This window comes from Xyrauchen texanus, chromosome 27 (genome assembly GCF_025860055.1).
Source record: "Xyrauchen texanus isolate HMW12.3.18 chromosome 27, RBS_HiC_50CHRs, whole genome shotgun sequence".
Lineage (NCBI taxonomy): Eukaryota > Metazoa > Chordata > Actinopteri > Cypriniformes > Catostomidae > Xyrauchen > Xyrauchen texanus.
Window position 1 is genome coordinate 28588904 of NC_068302.1, and position 18821 is coordinate 28607724.

The 18821-nt window shown below is 40.3% G+C and overlaps 1 protein-coding gene across 1 annotated transcript in view; it reads left to right on the forward strand.

Moving 5' to 3' along the window:
• The window catches only part of adamts10 (ADAM metallopeptidase with thrombospondin type 1 motif, 10), a 102491-nt gene that overhangs the window by 76050 nt on the left and 7620 nt on the right, over positions 1 to 18821 (forward strand). The window contains exons 16-20 of the mRNA XM_052093665.1: positions 3241 to 3374; positions 5617 to 5740; positions 14154 to 14234; positions 16547 to 16710; positions 17259 to 17385. Of these exons, the coding sequence (XP_051949625.1) occupies positions 3241 to 3374; positions 5617 to 5740; positions 14154 to 14234; positions 16547 to 16710; positions 17259 to 17385 (630 nt within the window). The remainder of the gene's footprint in view (positions 1 to 3240; positions 3375 to 5616; positions 5741 to 14153; positions 14235 to 16546; positions 16711 to 17258; positions 17386 to 18821) is intronic.

Consider the following 18821-nt stretch of genomic DNA (forward strand, 5'->3'; position numbering starts at 1 on the left):
AACGCAGATTATATTTTATTATTGGTCTCCGACCCCACTAGATCTATACCGCTCAGGATACAGAGTTAATTGGGCTAAATCCAAAGCTTTGGCGCTGACAGGATACTGCCTGGTAACGGCTTTTCAGACAGGTGCTGTCCAGTGGCCTAAACAGAGTATTTGGGTATTTTATTCCCAACAAATTTGTTAGAGTTTATTTTGACCCTTTGATAAAAATATTTCCAAGCGATGTGGGCAGGTCGGCTTCATTACATTTATCTATGATTGGGAAGGTTAATGTTATTAAAATGAATTGTATTCCAAAGTTCATCCGCTCTCACTACCCTCAAAGTAGGCAGCCCACGGGTACATGGAGGTCCCTCAGGTGGATAAGGTGGTCGCGGTGCACCTATGCCCACAAAATGCCACCATCTGGCGGGATCGTCCGGCACTCCCTTCCAGGGCCTTTAGGACTACGTCGTCTCTGGCGACCAAAGCCTACAGTGCTGCTGGATAGGCCACCTCTGCCCTGCATGCCATGGCCCTCCTGCAAGTACACCAGGCCAAGGCACTGAAAGAGCTGCACGTGTGTAGTCCTGATCCAGATGTGCTGCAGGAGCTGCGTTTGTCGACCGACTTCACCCTCCGGGTGACGAAGGTCACAGCGCGAGCACTTGGGCAAGCGATGTCCACCTTGGTGTTCCAGGAGATGAGGGACGCCGACAAAGTTCGCTTTCTCAACATGCCCATCTCCCAGATCGGCCTATTTGGCTACACTTTTGTGGACTTTGCTCAACAGTTCTCAGCGGTAAAGAAGCAGCAGCGAAAGCCCAGGCTGTTCTGCCACAGCCAGAGCCCAGTTTTTGGCACCAGCATAGAGCCCCCTGCAGGAAGCTGAAGCCTCCCCGCCTCACAGCCTGGCACGTGGACCCGGAAGGTTCTTAAGTGCCCCTGAGATGGAAGACCCAGGGATAGAGATGTCCGCTACGGAGCTGATTCCCATACCACTCCATCCTCCGGTGGAGGGCCGTAAGGTAAATCGTTTCCTTTTGTGTTGTGTTTGCCGCACACGGAGGGGCTGCGATACCCACATTGTCAAAAAAAGAGCAGTGTCCTCTCTCCTTTTTTCGCATAATTGGTGTTCATGGCCGCCATTGTCATGGCCACCAGACACCGAGAACTTGCAGCCAGGGCCCCGCGATGTGGCATTGCCTGCCCCATCCACACCCCCCCGACAAGGCCCCACACCCAGATACATCAGACGTGATCGCCCCCTTAGTACCCATCTCCCAGACCTTGTACGTGTGGTTAGTGCTTTCCAACCTATCACGGTGGCTAGCCAGGACCATCCGACTCGGCTATTCAATTCGCCAGGCACCTGCCCTGGTTCAGCTGCATCCGCTTCACCTCGGTGCAGGGCGAGAATGCCACCACCCTGCGGGTGGAGTTTTTGACCCTTCTATGCAAGGGCACAATAGAGAGATGAGGAATATAGCCCTTCATCATACCAAAAAAGGCGGTGGGTAATACAATCTTGGACCTGCGACTTCTGAACCGGGCTTTACACAGACTTTCGTTCAAGATGCTGATTGCTGATGCAGAAACATTTTGGTCTGTGTCCAACATCAAGATTGGTTCACAGCGGTAGACCTGAAGGATGCGTACGTTCACGTCTCGGTTTACCTCGATACAGACCCTTCCTATGGTTTGCTTTTGATGGCTGGTCGTATCAGTAAAAGGTTCTCCTCTTCTGCCTGTCCCTGTCCCCTCGCATCTTCACGAAGGTCGTAGGGGCAGCTCATGCCCTGTTAAGGGAAGTGGTTATCCACATACTCAACTATCTCAATGACTGGCTGCTCCTAGCATACGTTCGAGAGTTGCTGTGTGCACGCAGGGTCCTGGTGCTCACCCACCTCAGCGGTCAAATGGGAAAAGAGTCCCGAGATGAGCATGGTGCTGCAGGACACATCTCGTGGCTTTTATGCCCCTCTGCCTCCACTTTTTCAGTCTTGAATAAGTTGCACCTGACCTTGCATTTCTACGGACAGGAGTTCCCTTAAAGCAAGTGTCCAGATGCATTGTGGTCACCACAAATGCCTCCAAGATTAAGATTTTATATCTATAAAACTGAAAATTATATCTTTGACTTTTCATTGCACACTTTGGTATCCATTTGTGACAAATTGTATATATATATATCTAAAGTCTATTTCTCATGAGAAAATCTGAAGGATACTTAATGGAATAGTTCCCCAAAAATGACAGTTCTGTCATTATTTATACTTACCCTCATGTCGTTCTGTAATTGTTTCTGTAAAACACAAAAGTAGAATTTTTTAAGAATTGTTATGCAGTGCTTGCCACACAACAAAAGTACAAACTGACCAGGGATTGTCAAGAAAAAAAAACACCAAAAACACAAAAAAGCTCCATAAAAGTAGTTATACTGCATAGGTTTGTGTAAAGAACTGACCGTAATTTAAGTCATTATTCACTGATAATCTTTTCCTCCGCCAAAGCTCACCTCTTGCCCATGTCCATATCCACATACAAGAATGGAAATTCACTGGTTCTTTTTGGAGTTTGACCATCCCTAGTAATTATGAACTGTCATGGCATAATGATTCTTCAAAAATGCCTACTTTTGTGTTCCACAGAAAAATAATAACAGCATACAGGATTGGAAAGTCATGAGGGTGAATAAATAATGACAAATTTGTAATTTTGTCCATTTGCTCTCTTTTTTATCCCATTGCTGTCCTGACAAAACAATTAAAATATTAATATATGTCCTCTGTGATTTTTCTTTTTTATGGGATGTATTATAACAGGGGTTTTCAAATTGGGTACCCCCCCCCCCCCCCAATATGATGAAACACTTTGAGGGAAAATATAATGTCAGCTTTATATTTTCACATAAAAAGACCCAATTTGACTGTGAGAAAAATAGTTAGTGTGATATTATAAAGATAACATGTTAGCTCTGTAAAATATTATCTCAAGAATATTTATTTTCTTATAAATTGTATACATTTTCTTATAATTAATTTTTACTATTAATGTTTTTATATAAAACTGAAGACTTCCAACCTGTCTTTTTAGACCACTGTACTATAAGAACAACATGTGGCACTTTTATTTAGCGCCTTTTGCATTTTCAGCTGTTATTGAATATTTGCCAGTACAGCTGTTGTTGTAAGTATCAGCAGCTTGTTGTAACTAAATGGCACATGATGTGATTTTTAGCACGTTTTCCTTCAGGTGGGGTGAAGTCATGCTCACTGAACTGCCTAGCAGAAGACTATAACTTCTACACCGAGCGCGCACCAGCTGTAGTGGATGGCACGCCCTGCAGGGACGACTCTCTGGACGTTTGTGTGAATGGCGAGTGTAAGGTGAGAGGGGAACACGCACATACAGTATACACATGTTTAAGTATGCAGTACATTTCTCCTTTTCAACACAGAAAGTGTTTACATAGTAGTACTCATACAGATGTTTTTCCTGTTGTGGTGTTTGGACAGCTTTGAAACTTTGCCAGGGGAAAAGAGAGAACAGAAGAAAGTCTCTCCCCCATTCTCTTCCCACTTTTTGTGATTCACCAATCTTTAAACTGTTCTTTGGAGGTTTACTGTTGCAATGTGGAGCATCCTGGCTTTCATTAGAGCTCATTTTGGCTCTTTTCACTGCACTGTAAATACTCCATTGCTGCCTCTTGGCATTCAAATGCACAATTGTGTGGCTTTTGTCTGTCTATTATGTATGAAGCCATCTATATGCTACTGCACTCAAACTTGACAAAATAAATTTTTATCAGATGCATGCATGTACAATGTATATACTTTTTCTTCTGGGAAAACAGACCAAAAACTATTGATGGCTCACCTTGCACTACACAGATTTTTGTCAAATCAAATTGTCTCTAGAATGAGAAAGTCCCTCCCCCTGCAACCGACTAGCAAGTAGCAAATCTCCTGGCTGTGATGCAACCTAAAGCTTATTGGCTGTTGAGCCCATCTGTATGTTCCACTCCAATGTACTTTTTCTATTGGAAATAGGCAACACAGCCAGCTGCCCATGTGCTCACCAGGTTTTGGAACAGAGCTAACATGATTTGTAATACATGCTGTAGTGTGCAGCTTTATTTGTGTTCCATTGTGGTGTTTTCTGTTTTGTTATATTGCGCAGGAGAAGACTGTGTTGCGTTGTTTTTCATGTGGCCTTTTGGGCCGAGTTGGGCTGGTTTATCCTTGTGTTCTTGTCCAGACCGGTGGTTCTGTTTATCAGCAGTTCATTTCAGTCCAGCCTCATTCTGCTCTGCTCTGAATGTTGCAAGAACCTAATGACCCTCCAAATTCATCTGTTCGCAGTACATGCTGCTGAAAATTCTTGTACCCTCACTGCCTTCCACCCTCACCCTTTTCTATTTTCTTCTCACCAAATCTACTTCTCTCTATCTCCTTCCTTTGCTCTTTCCCTCTGTTTTCTTATTTATGGTGCATATAAAAGCTGCAGAACAGCAGGGGGAGAAATCAAAGTAGTGTTAGCAGCCTCACGGTGGCTTAACATCCAAACAATATGGGATTGATTATGAAAGCAAAAGCTTTGAAGCACAGGGCATTAAAAACTGTGATTGGAACCACATGTCCCGAAGCTTGACTCTGTTCGTCCCGGCATAGGACATGCCCTGCCCACTTCAAGTGTCCACTGACTTACTATTTTTGTTGTGAGGAAATAGGTCACACATGGTTATGGCAGGTTATGGAATTTAGAAAAGGTCAAAAAAGTATTTGGAGCTGCCCTGAATTTGAAAACTTTAATGCTGTTTCAGTCATGTTGGTTACGCATTGGAGTCCATTTTGTGTTATCCTTATAGCAGAGAGTAATTTTATTCTTTATGAATCTTAATTTTGTGCAGATTAGCCCCATTAAATTCCTAATATTTAGTTGACACTGTTCATCCAAATGGATTTACAGTTCAATACTTAAAGTGAAAATTCCTCTGCAGAAACCTGATGAAGTTGGATTGTGACTCTGAACGTTTTCATTTACGGTCCAAAATCATTAAAATAATATTTCGCCCAAAAATAACTGATTCTATCATTATTTACTCACCCTAATGTCGCTCAAACCCATTTGACTTTCTGTATTCTGTGGAACACAGAAGTTTTTAAAAAGTCTTCACAGGGTTTATTCTCCATAATGTAAGTGAATAGTCACTCCGGTCTGTCAAGCTCTAAAGAATGCCATAAAACCACAGTAAAAGTAACTGGTATGATTCATGCATGGTATGACTCATTCCAAGTATTCTGAAGTGATACGATCGCTTTGTATGATAAACAGAACAAAATAAAAGTCATTATTCACTTTCAAATCAAATCAAATTTGGTGGTTACATTGGTCAAACGTCATTGGTTATCATTGTGTCTCGTGGCCGTGCAAACTTGCAACATGACTGCAATGTGGACCAGACTTTATCGGGATTGTGAAAAGTGTTTCTATGCAATATTATCATCCAACTTTGACCATATTTACTGTAATATCTGGCTGTTTTGTACATTTTCTACTGACCGTAAGCACTGACCTTTGCCCTGACTGCAGACCCCTCTGCATATTTATGTGTCTTTATATCTGCAGCATGTGGGCTGTGATCGGATCCTGAGTTCAGACGTTCGAGAAGACCGCTGTCGCATTTGTGGAGGAGATGGCAGCAGCTGTCAGGTCATCGAGGGGGTTTTCAACGACTCTTTATCCGAAGGAGGTATGGAGTTTGTGTGCTTTAGTTTGAGTTGGAACAATCTGTATCAATATGTGCAAAAGAAGCACATTGCTGAAATTCCATTTTTACTCACTGAGGACTTGGGTGTTGAAAAGTTTCCACATACAATTCAGCTTAAGATAAACAGTATCATGAAATAATGTTTTAGGTGTTAAAATACAGGCCCTCGAAGGGATGGATTGGTAAAAACACCTCCTGTCTTGATAGAGGTTGAGATTCTATAGCTGTGGATTTACAGTTAGTGTTAAAATATGATCCCCTAATGTTAAAATAAAGCTCATTTCAGCACAGAGTTGGGTGCTGAAATATTGTTCCTCAGTTTTGAATAGAGCTAAAATAATTTATTTCTGGGCCTGTGTACAAGTTGAAGCACAATTCCTTCATTGATGGGTGAGTGTTCCAAAAGTACCACTGGACCTTGAAGCAGAAATTCAATACACTGGTCTAAGCCAGTGTATGCCTTGGTTCTAGAATACACAAGAAAATTAACTAAACATTTGTCCCACTTTAGCATGTGGTAAAGTTCCCATTCCAACCATCGTCCAACTTAACCAGGAGCTATATGATCTAGTATAGGGTGACTTTGATTTTGCCAAGTAGACATGTTCCTGGATCAACATTGTTTTTGGAACAATGTTCCAAACAGTCATATTTTTAGGGTAAAGTTTAGGCATAGGGTTAAGTTTAAGGCTAGGAAATGCTTTGTTTTTCCACGTGCCTTTATGTCTCGCATAAGGATGAGTGTTCTAGCCTTTCAAAGTATACTATTTTGGCTGCTAGCCCGTACAGACTCACTCAACACGTTCAACTCAATGCCACAAGTACTGGTGTGTGAAGTTCCATAAAAGAGGCTGCACACAGACAGTCCACATGGACTGTGCTGATGAAGAAATTTAAGCAGAAAACCGAAATATGCTTCAACCTTTAGGTTTAGGATTGGCGTTGGAGCTTAAATATCCTTCTTATCAACTTGTAATTTTCCTCAGATTTCAGGGATTTCAGGTAATTGTTGGGGTTAGGGGTAAGGTTAGGATTGTATCTTTGACAGGAATGTTGTTCCAGGACCAACAAAAGAAACATTTCTTGCATGTCAAAATTACTTTGACCCTGATACAGCGGAATACTATATGTATGGGGGAGGGTGGTTGTAACCTCTAGGTTAACCTTAATATGAAAATTTTGCCACTCTAGCAATCTCAGTCTTCTAGCAATTGCACTAATTTTGTGGGCTAGTGCCGTTACCTGCATATCAAGTGCTAAAATAGAATGCACTAACAAATGATGATATAAGTGACCACAATTAATTCTTAGTGAATTATTACCAACATTAATGTCCCTCAGTAGAAGGAAAATATAATTTTGTGAATCCTGCAAATGCACATGCAAGACTCTGTTCCTAGGTCTCTTGTTAACTGAAGTAACACAAGCCTAGTATCTGATCTGAGTAGCTCCCTAAGACCTCAGAATTGTGTGTGTGACATGCTTTGAGGTACTGGGAGCAGCCTTGGCAAGTTCTCCTTGTGTCTGGGGGAGTATTTTTTAAGGTCTGGATCCAACCTAGAAGTAAAGAGTGTCCAGGGCACAAGGGATACTGTTGCTCCTTCCTTCAGTGGCATAAACAGACCTTTTTAATCTCTTTGATAATGTAGTTTTCCTGTTCTACAGTTAGCACTTTCTCAGCCTGCTACCAGAAAGTCATCTTTAAACATGACTCTCAATTAGGATTGGGTCAGGATGATCGACTAGTTGTCCAACAACCAACATTGTTTGAACGTCTTGTCCAGCCTGACACAACATTGACTCGGCGGGGACATTTTTATTTTATTTGTATTTTTTTTTACCAATGGTGGAGGGAATATTTTCAGGAAAGCTGTTTGAAATTTTTATTTTTTTGCAAATCCCTTTGTTGACGCTAGTGCCGCAGAAATTGAACACTTCAGCTTTAAAGTGGATACATTTCAAGACACATGTTAAATTAATCCCTTATAAAGCACTATAGTTACAACCATCAATGCACTGTTTTCAGAGCTGCATTAAGGTACTACGGGGCCTCGGAATATTGTCAGTCGATATTCACATGCAGACAGTCATCTATGACAATTGTGTCACGTCTTGTTGTTTTTCTGTGTCTTGCGCAGGTAGCGTTGCGTTTTTAAGATGGTATCTAAAGTTAAAATAAGTTTGACTTCAAAAACACGTCTTAATGCATGTTCTGTTCCATTGGGTAGTGCTGTTTTTTAAACAAATCAAATAAAATCCCTTTTATTTTCACTCAACCATATACAAAAGTGCAACAGTGGGTGAAATTCTTGGGTGCAATTCCGAGCAACATAGCAGTCATGACAGTGATGAGACATCTACCAATTTACAATTAACATCAGCTTTAAACAACTCAATTTACATATCTAATATACACATAATTACACACAAAAAAATATACAAATAATAATATACAATGTATATTACAATACACACAATATAGAATACGCATACACACAATATACAATAAAAACTGTATATATAAAATATACAGTAGGTTGTAAGTGCTGTATTGACATTCAGGCTGTCGGTTGATAGTCAGTTGCCAGTGTGTTGTTATGAGAGAATATAATTTATGACAGTTCAGTGTAAGATTAATAAAGTGCAGTGCTGTTGTATATTGATCGTGAGAGATCAAGAGTTCAAAAGTCTGATTGCTTGGGGGAAGAAGCTGTCATGAAGTCGGCTGGAGGGTTTCCTGATGCTGGGATACCATCTGCCTGATGTGAGCAGTGAGAGCAGCCCATGGCTTGGGTGGCTGGAGTGTGATTATCCTCCAAGCTTTTTTCACACACTGCCTGGTATATATGTCCTGGAGGGAGGGAAGCTCACCTCTGATGAGGTGTCTGGTAGTTCACACAACCCTTTGCAGGGCTTTGAGGTTGAGGGCAGGCTGTTGCTGTACCAGGCAGTGATGCAGCCAGTCAGGATGTGGTGCAGCCACTCTTCAGTGCTGGTGTAGAACCGTGTGAGGATGTGGTGGTTCATTCAAACTTCCTCAGCTGTCTCAGGAAGAAGAGGCACTGGTGAGCCTTCTTCACAATGGCCTCAATGTGGACAGACTATGTGAGTTCCTCAGTGATGTGGACACTGAGGAACTTGAAGCTGCTGACTCTCTCCACCGGTACTCCATTAATGGTGATGGGGCTGCGTTCTCTGTCTTTTCTCCTGAAGTCCACCACAAGCTCCTTGGTCTTGCTGACGTTAAGGGAGTGGTCATGCTCCTGACACCAGCCTGTCAGAGTGTGCACCTCCTCTCTGAGGCTGTTTTATCATTGTCCGTGATCAGACCTACCACCGTCATATCGTCAGCAAACTTAAAGATGGCATTGGAGCTCTGTGTTGCCACACAGTAATGTGTGTACAGAGAATACAGGAGTGGGCTAAGAACACAGCCCTACGGGGCTCCAGTATTGAGGGTCAGTGATGAGGAGATGTTTCTGCTCATTCTAACCACCTGGTGTCTGCTTGACAGGAAGACCAGGATCCAGTTGCACAGCGAGCTGTTTAAAGCCCAGAGCTCTGATTTTCTCATCAAGATTGGAGGGCGCTATGTGTTGAATGCTGAGCTGTAGTCTACAAACAGCATTCTCACATAAGTGTTCCTTTTTTCCAGGTGGGAGAGAGCAGTGTGTAGTATCGATGCAATGGCGTCATCAGTAGAGCAGTTGTTACGGTTAGCAAACTGCAGTGGGTCCAGTGAGGTAGGCAGCACAGAGCAGATGTAATCTCTGGTTAGTCTCTCAAAGCATTTGCTGATGATGGGGGTCAGAGCAACATTTAAGCAAGTGATTTTGGATTGCTTTGGTACAGGCACAATGGTGAACGATTTAAAGCATGTGGGGACTGCAGACAAAGAGAGGGAAAGGTTGAAAATGTCCGTAAAAACACCAACCAGTTGGTTCGCGCACTTTGATGGCACGGAATGCCATCTGGACCCGCAGCTTTACAGAAGGATTGGGTTACATCCGCTGCAGAGCTGGAGAGTGAAATAACTTCTGTAGCTTTCTAAGAGCTCTCTCCCCGAGGATGATGTTATTTCCCTCGAAACGAGCATAAAAACACTAAGAACACTTCCGTGAACTAGGCCTGGGTATCAACAAACCACCTCACGATACAAGTCTCTTTGCTACGCATATGTCACAATTCAATACATCGCCGGGCATCATGATATTGCAATTAATACTGCTCTAATTGAGTGAAAGAGAACAACCTGCTTCTTTGTTATTTAATTATAGGACATGATACAATTGCACAAATAAATAAATAAATACAAACGTTGATACAGGGATCTAAAGTCCATCCATCCATCATCAACCGCTTATCCTGTGTACAGGGTCGCGGGGGGCTGGAGCCTATCCCAGCTAACATTGGGCGAAAGGTGGGGGACACCCTGGACAGGTCGCCAGTCCATCGCAGGGGATCTAAAGTATTGATACAATATTGTGAAGTATTATGAAATATCGATATACACAGATTAGCCAAAACATTATGACAACCTACCTAATATGCTGTTGGTCCTCCGCATGCTACTAAAACAGCGCCGACCTGCCAAGGCATGGATTCCTTTCCCTGAAGGTGTCCTGTGGTACCTGGCACCAAGTCATTAGCACCAGATCGTTCCAGTCCTGTAAGTTGTGATGGTGGAACCACCATGGAATGGACTTGTTGGTCCAGCACATCCATGTTGAGATCTGGGAAATTTGGAGGCCAGAGCAACTCCTTGAACTCTTCATCATGTTCCACAAACCATTCCAGAACAATGTGTGCAGTGAGGCAGGGCACATTATCCTGCTGAAAGAGGCCACTGCAATCAGGGAATACCATTGTCATGAATGGGTGTACCTGGTCTGCAATAATGTTTAGGTAGGTGGTACTTGTCAAATTGATGTCCACATGAATGACCAGACCCAGGGTTTCCCAGCAGAACATTGCCCAGAGCATCACACTCTCTCCACCGCCTTGTGGTGTAAAACAAAACAGGACTCATCGGACCAGGCGACCTTCTTCCACTGCTCCAAGGTCCAGTTCCGATGCTCGCATGCCCATTGTAGGTGCTTTCAATGGTGAACAGAGGTCATCATGGGCACTCTGACTGGTCTGCGGCAATGCAGCCCCATACTCAACAGGGTGCAATGCACTGTGTGTTGTGACACATTCCTTCCATAACCATCATTAACATTTTCTGTGACTTGGACCAGACAGGATAACCTTCATTGCCCCTGTGCATCGATGAGCCTTAGGAACCCAACACTCTGTCTCCACTTTGTAGTTTGATCCCTCCTCGGACCACTGTCAGTATGTACTCACCACTGTTACCACTGGAGTACCCCACAAGCTTTGCCGTGTCAGAGATGCTTTGACCCAGTCGTCTGGCCATAACAATTTTGCCCTTGTCAAAGTCACTCAGGTCTTTACTCTTGCCTGTTTCTCCTGCATTCAACATGTTGAGTATGAGAACTGATTGTTGGCTAACCATCTTATCTACCCAGAACTTGACATGTGGCCTTGTTATGAGATTATCAACATTATTCGCTTTACATGTGAATGGTCATAATGTTTTGGCTTATAGCTGTATGATTGTATTAGCACAGCCCTAATGTGAACGCCCTCTAAGAAACATGTCTGGTGTATAGGACCATAAATCAGCGCAATTACGCAGGTCTTCATTAAGATTAGTCAAGTCATTCAGACTATTTAGTCTATTTAGAAAATATGTACACTGCCGTTCAAAAGTTTGGGGTCACTTGACTGAAATGTTTCTCATGATCTTAAAAACCTTTTGATTTGAAGCGTATGCTTAATTGTTTGAAATTAGTTTTGTAGACAAAAATATAATTGTGCCAACATATACATTTATTTAATTATAAAACTAACATTTTATTTTAAAAAAATGTTTTTGAAATGGATGAATTGGACAGAATAATAAAGAAAAGCAGCTAATAAGTGCCCAGTATTGATGGGAATACATTCAATACTGTTTAAAAAGCATCCCTGGGTGATTCCTGGAGAAGCTGGTTGAAAAATGTCAAGAGCATGTTTCTGCAAATTCTATACAAAGGGTGGCTACTTTGTAGATGCTAAAATATAACATAGTTTTGATTTATTTTGGATTTTTGTTTTAGTCACAACACAATTCCTATAGTTCCATTTCTGTTCTTCCATAGTTTTGATGCCTTTAGTATTATCCTTAAGTGTGAAAAATAATAATAATAAAGAATGAGTAAGTGACCCTAAACTTTTGACCGGTAGTGTATCTCTTCGCTGGATTAAGGAAATAATTATATCATGAGCTGGAAAAAGTTAAATGAAATACTATTTTTGAAAACAACTGGCGCTTTGACTGGCGCCTGGCACACTTCAGGATTTAGATGTATTCAGGGAGGCTATATAATCACTTAATGGAAACTCAAACAATGTGTGTGATTGTTTGTATGGTAAACATCATGTTTATGGTCATATATGTGTTGGACAGCTGCCTTGCTGTTGAGGGGTGTGCAGGGAACCCAGCCATTCTGAAAAGGCATTTTATAATTACCTGCAAGGCCTAAGCCTGTTCTTCCTCCCTTGAAAGTCATAAATGTTCAAATATTGGATCTCAGCCATGCAAAATTCCTTCTTCTGCTTTGCTCTGAAACAGACATATTTCATTTAGGATGAGGGTTTAGAGAGAGAGAGAGATCTATTAAGCATTATATAATGTACAGTTTATAAAATTTTTATTGAAGGTTTTAGAAATGTGGTGAGTCTCATTCCCAGCTTTCTAAGTGATGTGAACAAACAATCACTATAACCCAATGTGCTTGTAGAGTATTTCATTTCAAAACAATTGGCATAAATATGGAATTGGTCCTCCCTAAGCTTTTCCACTCTTCTACGAAGGTTTTCCACAACATGTTAATACATGGCTGTGTGAAATTGCTTCCATTCAAACACAAGAGCATCAGTGAGGTCAGGCATTGATGTAAGGGCGATGGGATCTGGCTCACAGTTGGCGTTCCAGTGTGTCCCAAAGGTGTTCAATTGGCCTTGGTCTGGGCCTTGAGCCTGCCAATCAAGTTCTGATGGGTGGTGCTGCTAAACTGCAGGCTGCTGGCTCAGTGCAGGGCTGAGGGTTATTCTCAGCTTCAGGAAGCTCTAGTGGGCCACTCCCTGGGTGGGCGGCAGGACAACATTGACCTCAGTGGCTAGCCGAGGCCAAGATGATGGGCTATTCTTGGCTCCAGCTGTATTTGTGAACTCCGGGTTCTTGAGGACACATATACCATTTAAGTACAAAGAAACAACACTTTTTATATTTAGAAATATGGTCAATGAATGAGATATTTTCATTGAGATACTATGTCCCTGAAAGCAAAGAAAAAATGCCAACTGAGTGATAATGCCATGTGAATGAACACTCATGGCTCATTTCTGCCTACTTCTATCTATCTTTTGCAGTTTCAGTTTTTCAGTTGCATCTTGCTTGATTGCTTTACATACAATATTGCCAAATCATCAATACACATACACAAAAACAGTGACATTAAGAAAACGGTCAGTTCGGACTCTAAAACCTGACTGGATGAGCCCTGTTCTAAGCCAATGTAAAATCTGTATACCTTCTATGTCTCTATATACTGTATATAATGTGCCAAGTTGCTGCATTGCCTGGTAACCACAAACTCCCTACATAATCTACAAGGAAATAAACTAAATAAATAAATAAAACTATTCCAATAATTGTTTTAATAATATTATACAAAACAATACAATACAATATAACTGAACATTGGCCTTTTATTATATTGCTGTTGCTGCCATTTTTGAAAATAATTTATATTGCTTTAATGTGGTACCAGTAACGTTAATACAATTATTAATAATATAGAATAGAATAGTATAAACATTTGTCAATATATGATAATACATTCACTTAGTACAGACAACTAATGAATAGTTTCTCTCACTTTGTCTCTCTCTGCATGTGTCTAGTATTCCAGCATTCAGTATAGATAGACACTAGGGGTCACGTCCAGGGATTGTGGGCTGATTGTTTATTACTATGTGGCACAGTATTCACCACATCGCTTCTTGACAGTTAACAACAAAATCTCTGTCAGCTACAGGACTGGATTGCAAAATTAGTTTAGCTATTTTTTTTACTCTCTCTGGTCAGAGGCTAGAGTTGTTTGCAGGCCTGCGGTGGAATCTGGCCTTAAACATGATAAGTGTTGGGCAGTGGATTCAATTGATGTTGCCCAGGAATTCAGTCGGAATCTCAAACCTCTGCATATCCCATCACAGTAATACACCACTAACTGCATTGTTCTCCCACTATGAATAAATGTATGCATGTGTGTGTGCTCTCTCTTAGGTTATGAGGAGGTGGTCAGGATCCCCAAAGGATCTGTATTCATACACATCCAAGAGCTGAATGTCTCTCTCAATTACTTGGGTGAGACACAATTTTTCAAGGTTTGACTCAAATATGAGCCTCTGCGTAGGACCTAGAATTAATACATTGTTAGAGTTTTGAGGTGAATTGGGTATCAGAGGCAGAACAGAAAGGACATTTCATGGAAAGGTATGCAAAAACTTGTACTACTCCCTGAAAGATATTAATGATATAAGTGTCCTGATATACTGTATCTCACTGGTCTCTGTGACAGCTCTAGACTCTGTAAACGGCAAACAAAAAAGTCTCCCCAGGCCATGGACTATGACGCTTTGTCCGTTATTTTGCACTTTCTCATAGTATTATAGTTGCAGCAAAATATTGAGGCATAATGACATTTTTATGCCATGTTGCTCATTACAGTTGTCGGTTGAGGGCGCTATTTAGCTGCTGTTGATTCTGCTCATGTTGGTGTCAATAAAGCTCATTTGGTATCTTTTGAGTGCAGGGTTTTGGAAAGAGGGGGTGTAGCTAATCCAATGACTCAGCTTGTCAAAATTCTAGAATGGCTAAAATCACTTACAGCACCTTTAATAGAGATTAAAAGGGCTTTTGGTGGTTCAGCTAAGATGTCTTATGGGCTTTTAAAATTTCAGTTGTTATCCCAGGGTCATTTTTAACCTGGGTTATTTTGTTCTATATTTCTTACTGCTCATACATTACCTCAGTTAATAATTAAAGGAATATTCCGGGTTCAATACAAGTTAATTGTGGCATAATGTTGATTACCACAAAAAAATACTTTCGACTTGCCCACCTTTTCTTAAAAAGAAAAAGCAAACATCTGGTTTACATTGAGGCACTCACGGTGGAAATAAATGTAGCCCATTTTTAGACGGTTTAAAGGCTTATAATTTTAGAAAATTTTACTCTTCTATTAAAAGTTTAAAGGTGCTGTAAGCGATTTCAGCCAATCTACTACCACGAGACTGAGCAGTTGAAGTAGCCACGCACCCTTTTCCTAAAACCCCGCACTCCAAAGATAACAAATGAGCTTTATTGAGACCAACCTGAGCAGAAATTGTTGTTTAAAAGAACAGCAGCAAAATAGCACCCTCAACAGACAATTGTTATGAACAACATGGCTTAAAAATGGCGGTAAGCATCAATAATTCGCTGCAACTACAATACTATGAGAATCGCAAAATGATTGGCAGGTCGAAAGTGTAATTTTTATTTGCTGTTTGGAGAGTCTAGTGCTGTCACAGAGACAGATGAGTTATCTCACGACACTTATTTCATTAATATCTTTTAGGGATTAGGAAAATCTTTTCCATACCTTTCCATGAAAAAATCACTTACAGCACCTTTAAGCTGTAAAGTTCATTAAATCGTCATTTTTACAGCCGTTTTAGAGCCCCATTCACTTCCATTGTAAGTGCTTCACTGGAACCCAGATTTATTTATTTGTTTTTTTTAAAGAAAAGGAGTGAGGGATGAGTCTAAATAATTTTTTGTAGTAATCAATATTATGCCCCAAATACTGTCAATTGAGCTTAACTTGTATTAAACCTGGAATATTCCTTTAAGACTGGTTGTAAGGTTTAGAGATTTCACACTGTGAATTTTTTAAAGGAATAGCTCTATCATTATTTATTCAAATTCATTTTGTCTTAAACATAAGTCCCTTTAAGGCTAGTCAGGCCCCATGTTATTAACACTTCCGAGCAGCTATTTTCAATCAATATAAGTACAGCTGAATGAGAAAAGGCAGAAATATCCAAAACGGTTGTTCAAGATTGCAGTCAAATAACACAAAGTTTTATATCCGCAATAAAATGTGACAACAATAGCTGCAGTATTCAGCATTATGATTTCTCCCATTCTATCTCTGGTTTGCTGTTATTTTTTCTGTGGAACACAAAAGTAAAGACTTTTAAATGATTGATGTGCAACTCTTTACATTCTACAATAGAACATAGTGACTTTCGGCTGTCAAGGTCCAAAAAGGCAACATTAAAACAAAAAATACAAGAAAAACTACTTTAATTTTGGTCTGATCCTCACACAAATCTATTGAATTGCTTCATCGCAAAAGTCGTATGGACTAATTTTGTGTCACATTATGGTGCATTTGTACAGCATTGTTTTATGCATACAGTACCTTCACATAACAATTCGGGGTTAGCATAGCAAAAGCTTCACAACCCAGAGTTAAAAGCGGTGCAAACACCCTTTTGCAACTTACACGTGGCCTTAATCAAGGGTTAGGAAAGATGTTAAGCCATGGTCAAGCAAAGTGTTTCCCTGTCGAAGAATCAGTTGTGTTTTTTGAGACTGTTAATCATTAACCATTTTTGTGACTGTCATAGTGTTGAAGAGCAAAGGGGATCAGTACTTTATCAACGGCAAGCTGACGATCGACACTCCACGACACTTTGACATCGCAGGAACCTCATTCCACTACCGTCGCCCCACCAATGAACCAGAGACCTTGGAAGCACTAGGGCCCACCAACATGACTCTAATTGTCATGGTAATAATGCAGATAACTCAGAGATTCTGGGTGGTCTGCTCAGGCATTATTTTTGTGCACTGCCTGTATTGGCACAGATGCCTCCGAATTTCGAAAGCTGCAGTATATATGTTCTGTGGGTCAACTGTAATTGTTTGTATGAATTTATGCATACATTGCTGAAATTTTGTTGCCTGTGAGAGTACAAAAGAAAACATAATTAAACAATGGAAAAATTCCCTAAACTCCTGTAGCAACTTTACTCAAACACAGATAAACAATTCCTAGTGTTTCTGATTAATATTACATTTTACATTTAATTGAATATAATTACTTTGCAGTAGTGCGTAAAAGTTCCACTATTGCGGGCAATTATAGTTCTCTATGGTGATGATGTACTCAGAAAGGCTTTGAGAAACCGTGCAAGCACTTTCAAACAATGTAAATATTCATTACTGTTGTTGCACTTTTGACTTGTGCACCTGTGAAAACAATGAATGTTTAAATCCCTTTTTGACAGCAGACATTTTAAGACAATTCAAAACGTTGTTGTGCGCAATGTGTTGCAGGTGTTGGTCCGTGAGGAAAATCCCGGGATCCATTACCGTTTTAACCCACCAGTCAACAGAGATCCTCTAAGTGGTTACGCCTGGCATTATACATCCTGGTCCCGCTGTTCTGTGCTGTGTGCAGGAGGTGACAGTACATTACAACTTCAGTGATAAATCACAGACACATGAAATCCACACACAAATGCAATAATCAACATGAAATATTCAGACGTGTCACTGGAAGTTTCTTCATTATAAATGCAACAAGACTCTCACTTGAAAGGAATAGTTAACCCAAAAATAAAAACAAATTATGTTATAATTTATACTATAATATTCCAAGTCTTCTGAAGGCATTCACGTCCATGAGCACTATGAGAGAAGCTTAAAAGAATGTTCCGGGTTCAATGCTAGTTATGCTCAATCAACAGCATTTGTGGCAAAAATTTTATTTCCACAAAAATGTGTTTAGACTCTTTGCTCCTTTTCTTTAAAAAATGCAAAAATCAATGTTACAGTGAGGCACTTACAATGGAAGTCAAATTTTTGGAGAGTTTAAACAGAAATGTGAAGCTTAAAATGTTAAAAAAGCACTTACATTCATTCTTCCGTTACAACTCATGCATTATTAAAGCTGTAAGGTTGTTTAAATTGTAATTTCTACAGTAATTTTAGGGTTTTGGTGTTTGTTGACATTACATCGTCATGGCAACGAAATTGTAAAACTGTCTATAACTTTACACAAAAAAGGTTAGTTAGTGATTTTATCACACTAAAATCATGTTAAAATGCATATTGTTGATGTCTTGTGGATATTATTTTGAAACAGTGAGTATTTTAACATTGAAAAATTGGCCCCCATTAACTTCCATTGTAAGTGCCTCTCTGTAACTCAAGTTTGGGATTTGTTTTAAAGAAAAGGACAGATGAGTCGAAATTCATTTTTGTGGTAATTAATATTATGCCACAAATGCTTTTGATGGAGATTAACTTGTATTGAACCCATAATATTCCTTTAATCACTGCGTCAACAGGCATCAACATTTTCACTTACAATTTACTTTATATCGTATGTCTTCAGAAGACATGGAATGTGATGCACAAGTCACATGAATTACTTTTATGATACTTTTGGGTCCTTTTTTAAGTTTTAAAGTGAATCACTGTCAACTGCCATTTGTTGAAAAGACAGATCAGTATATTCATTTAAACGGTTTTTGTGTTTTGCATAAGAAAGTAAGTCATACAGGTTTGGAACAACATGAGAGTGAGTCAATTATGACAAATTGTACATTTTTAGTTGAATTATCCCATTGTAAGGTGCACACATGTACAATTAATGCTTTCCCTCAATTGTTTAAAAAAGCAAGCTGCCCAACGGTATTCACACATGATGAAGATTTCCCATGTCTGTTAGGATGTGCTTGAACAGTTTGAATTTATGGGAATTAAACTATTGTATTTACTGTGTGCAACAAGAATGCCACAGAGGGTTTTGCAAGCTTTGATGTCACTTCCTTTTCTCTTTTTTTCTTGCTTTCATGCTTTGTGAACTAATGACCCTTATCCATCTTGCTGATA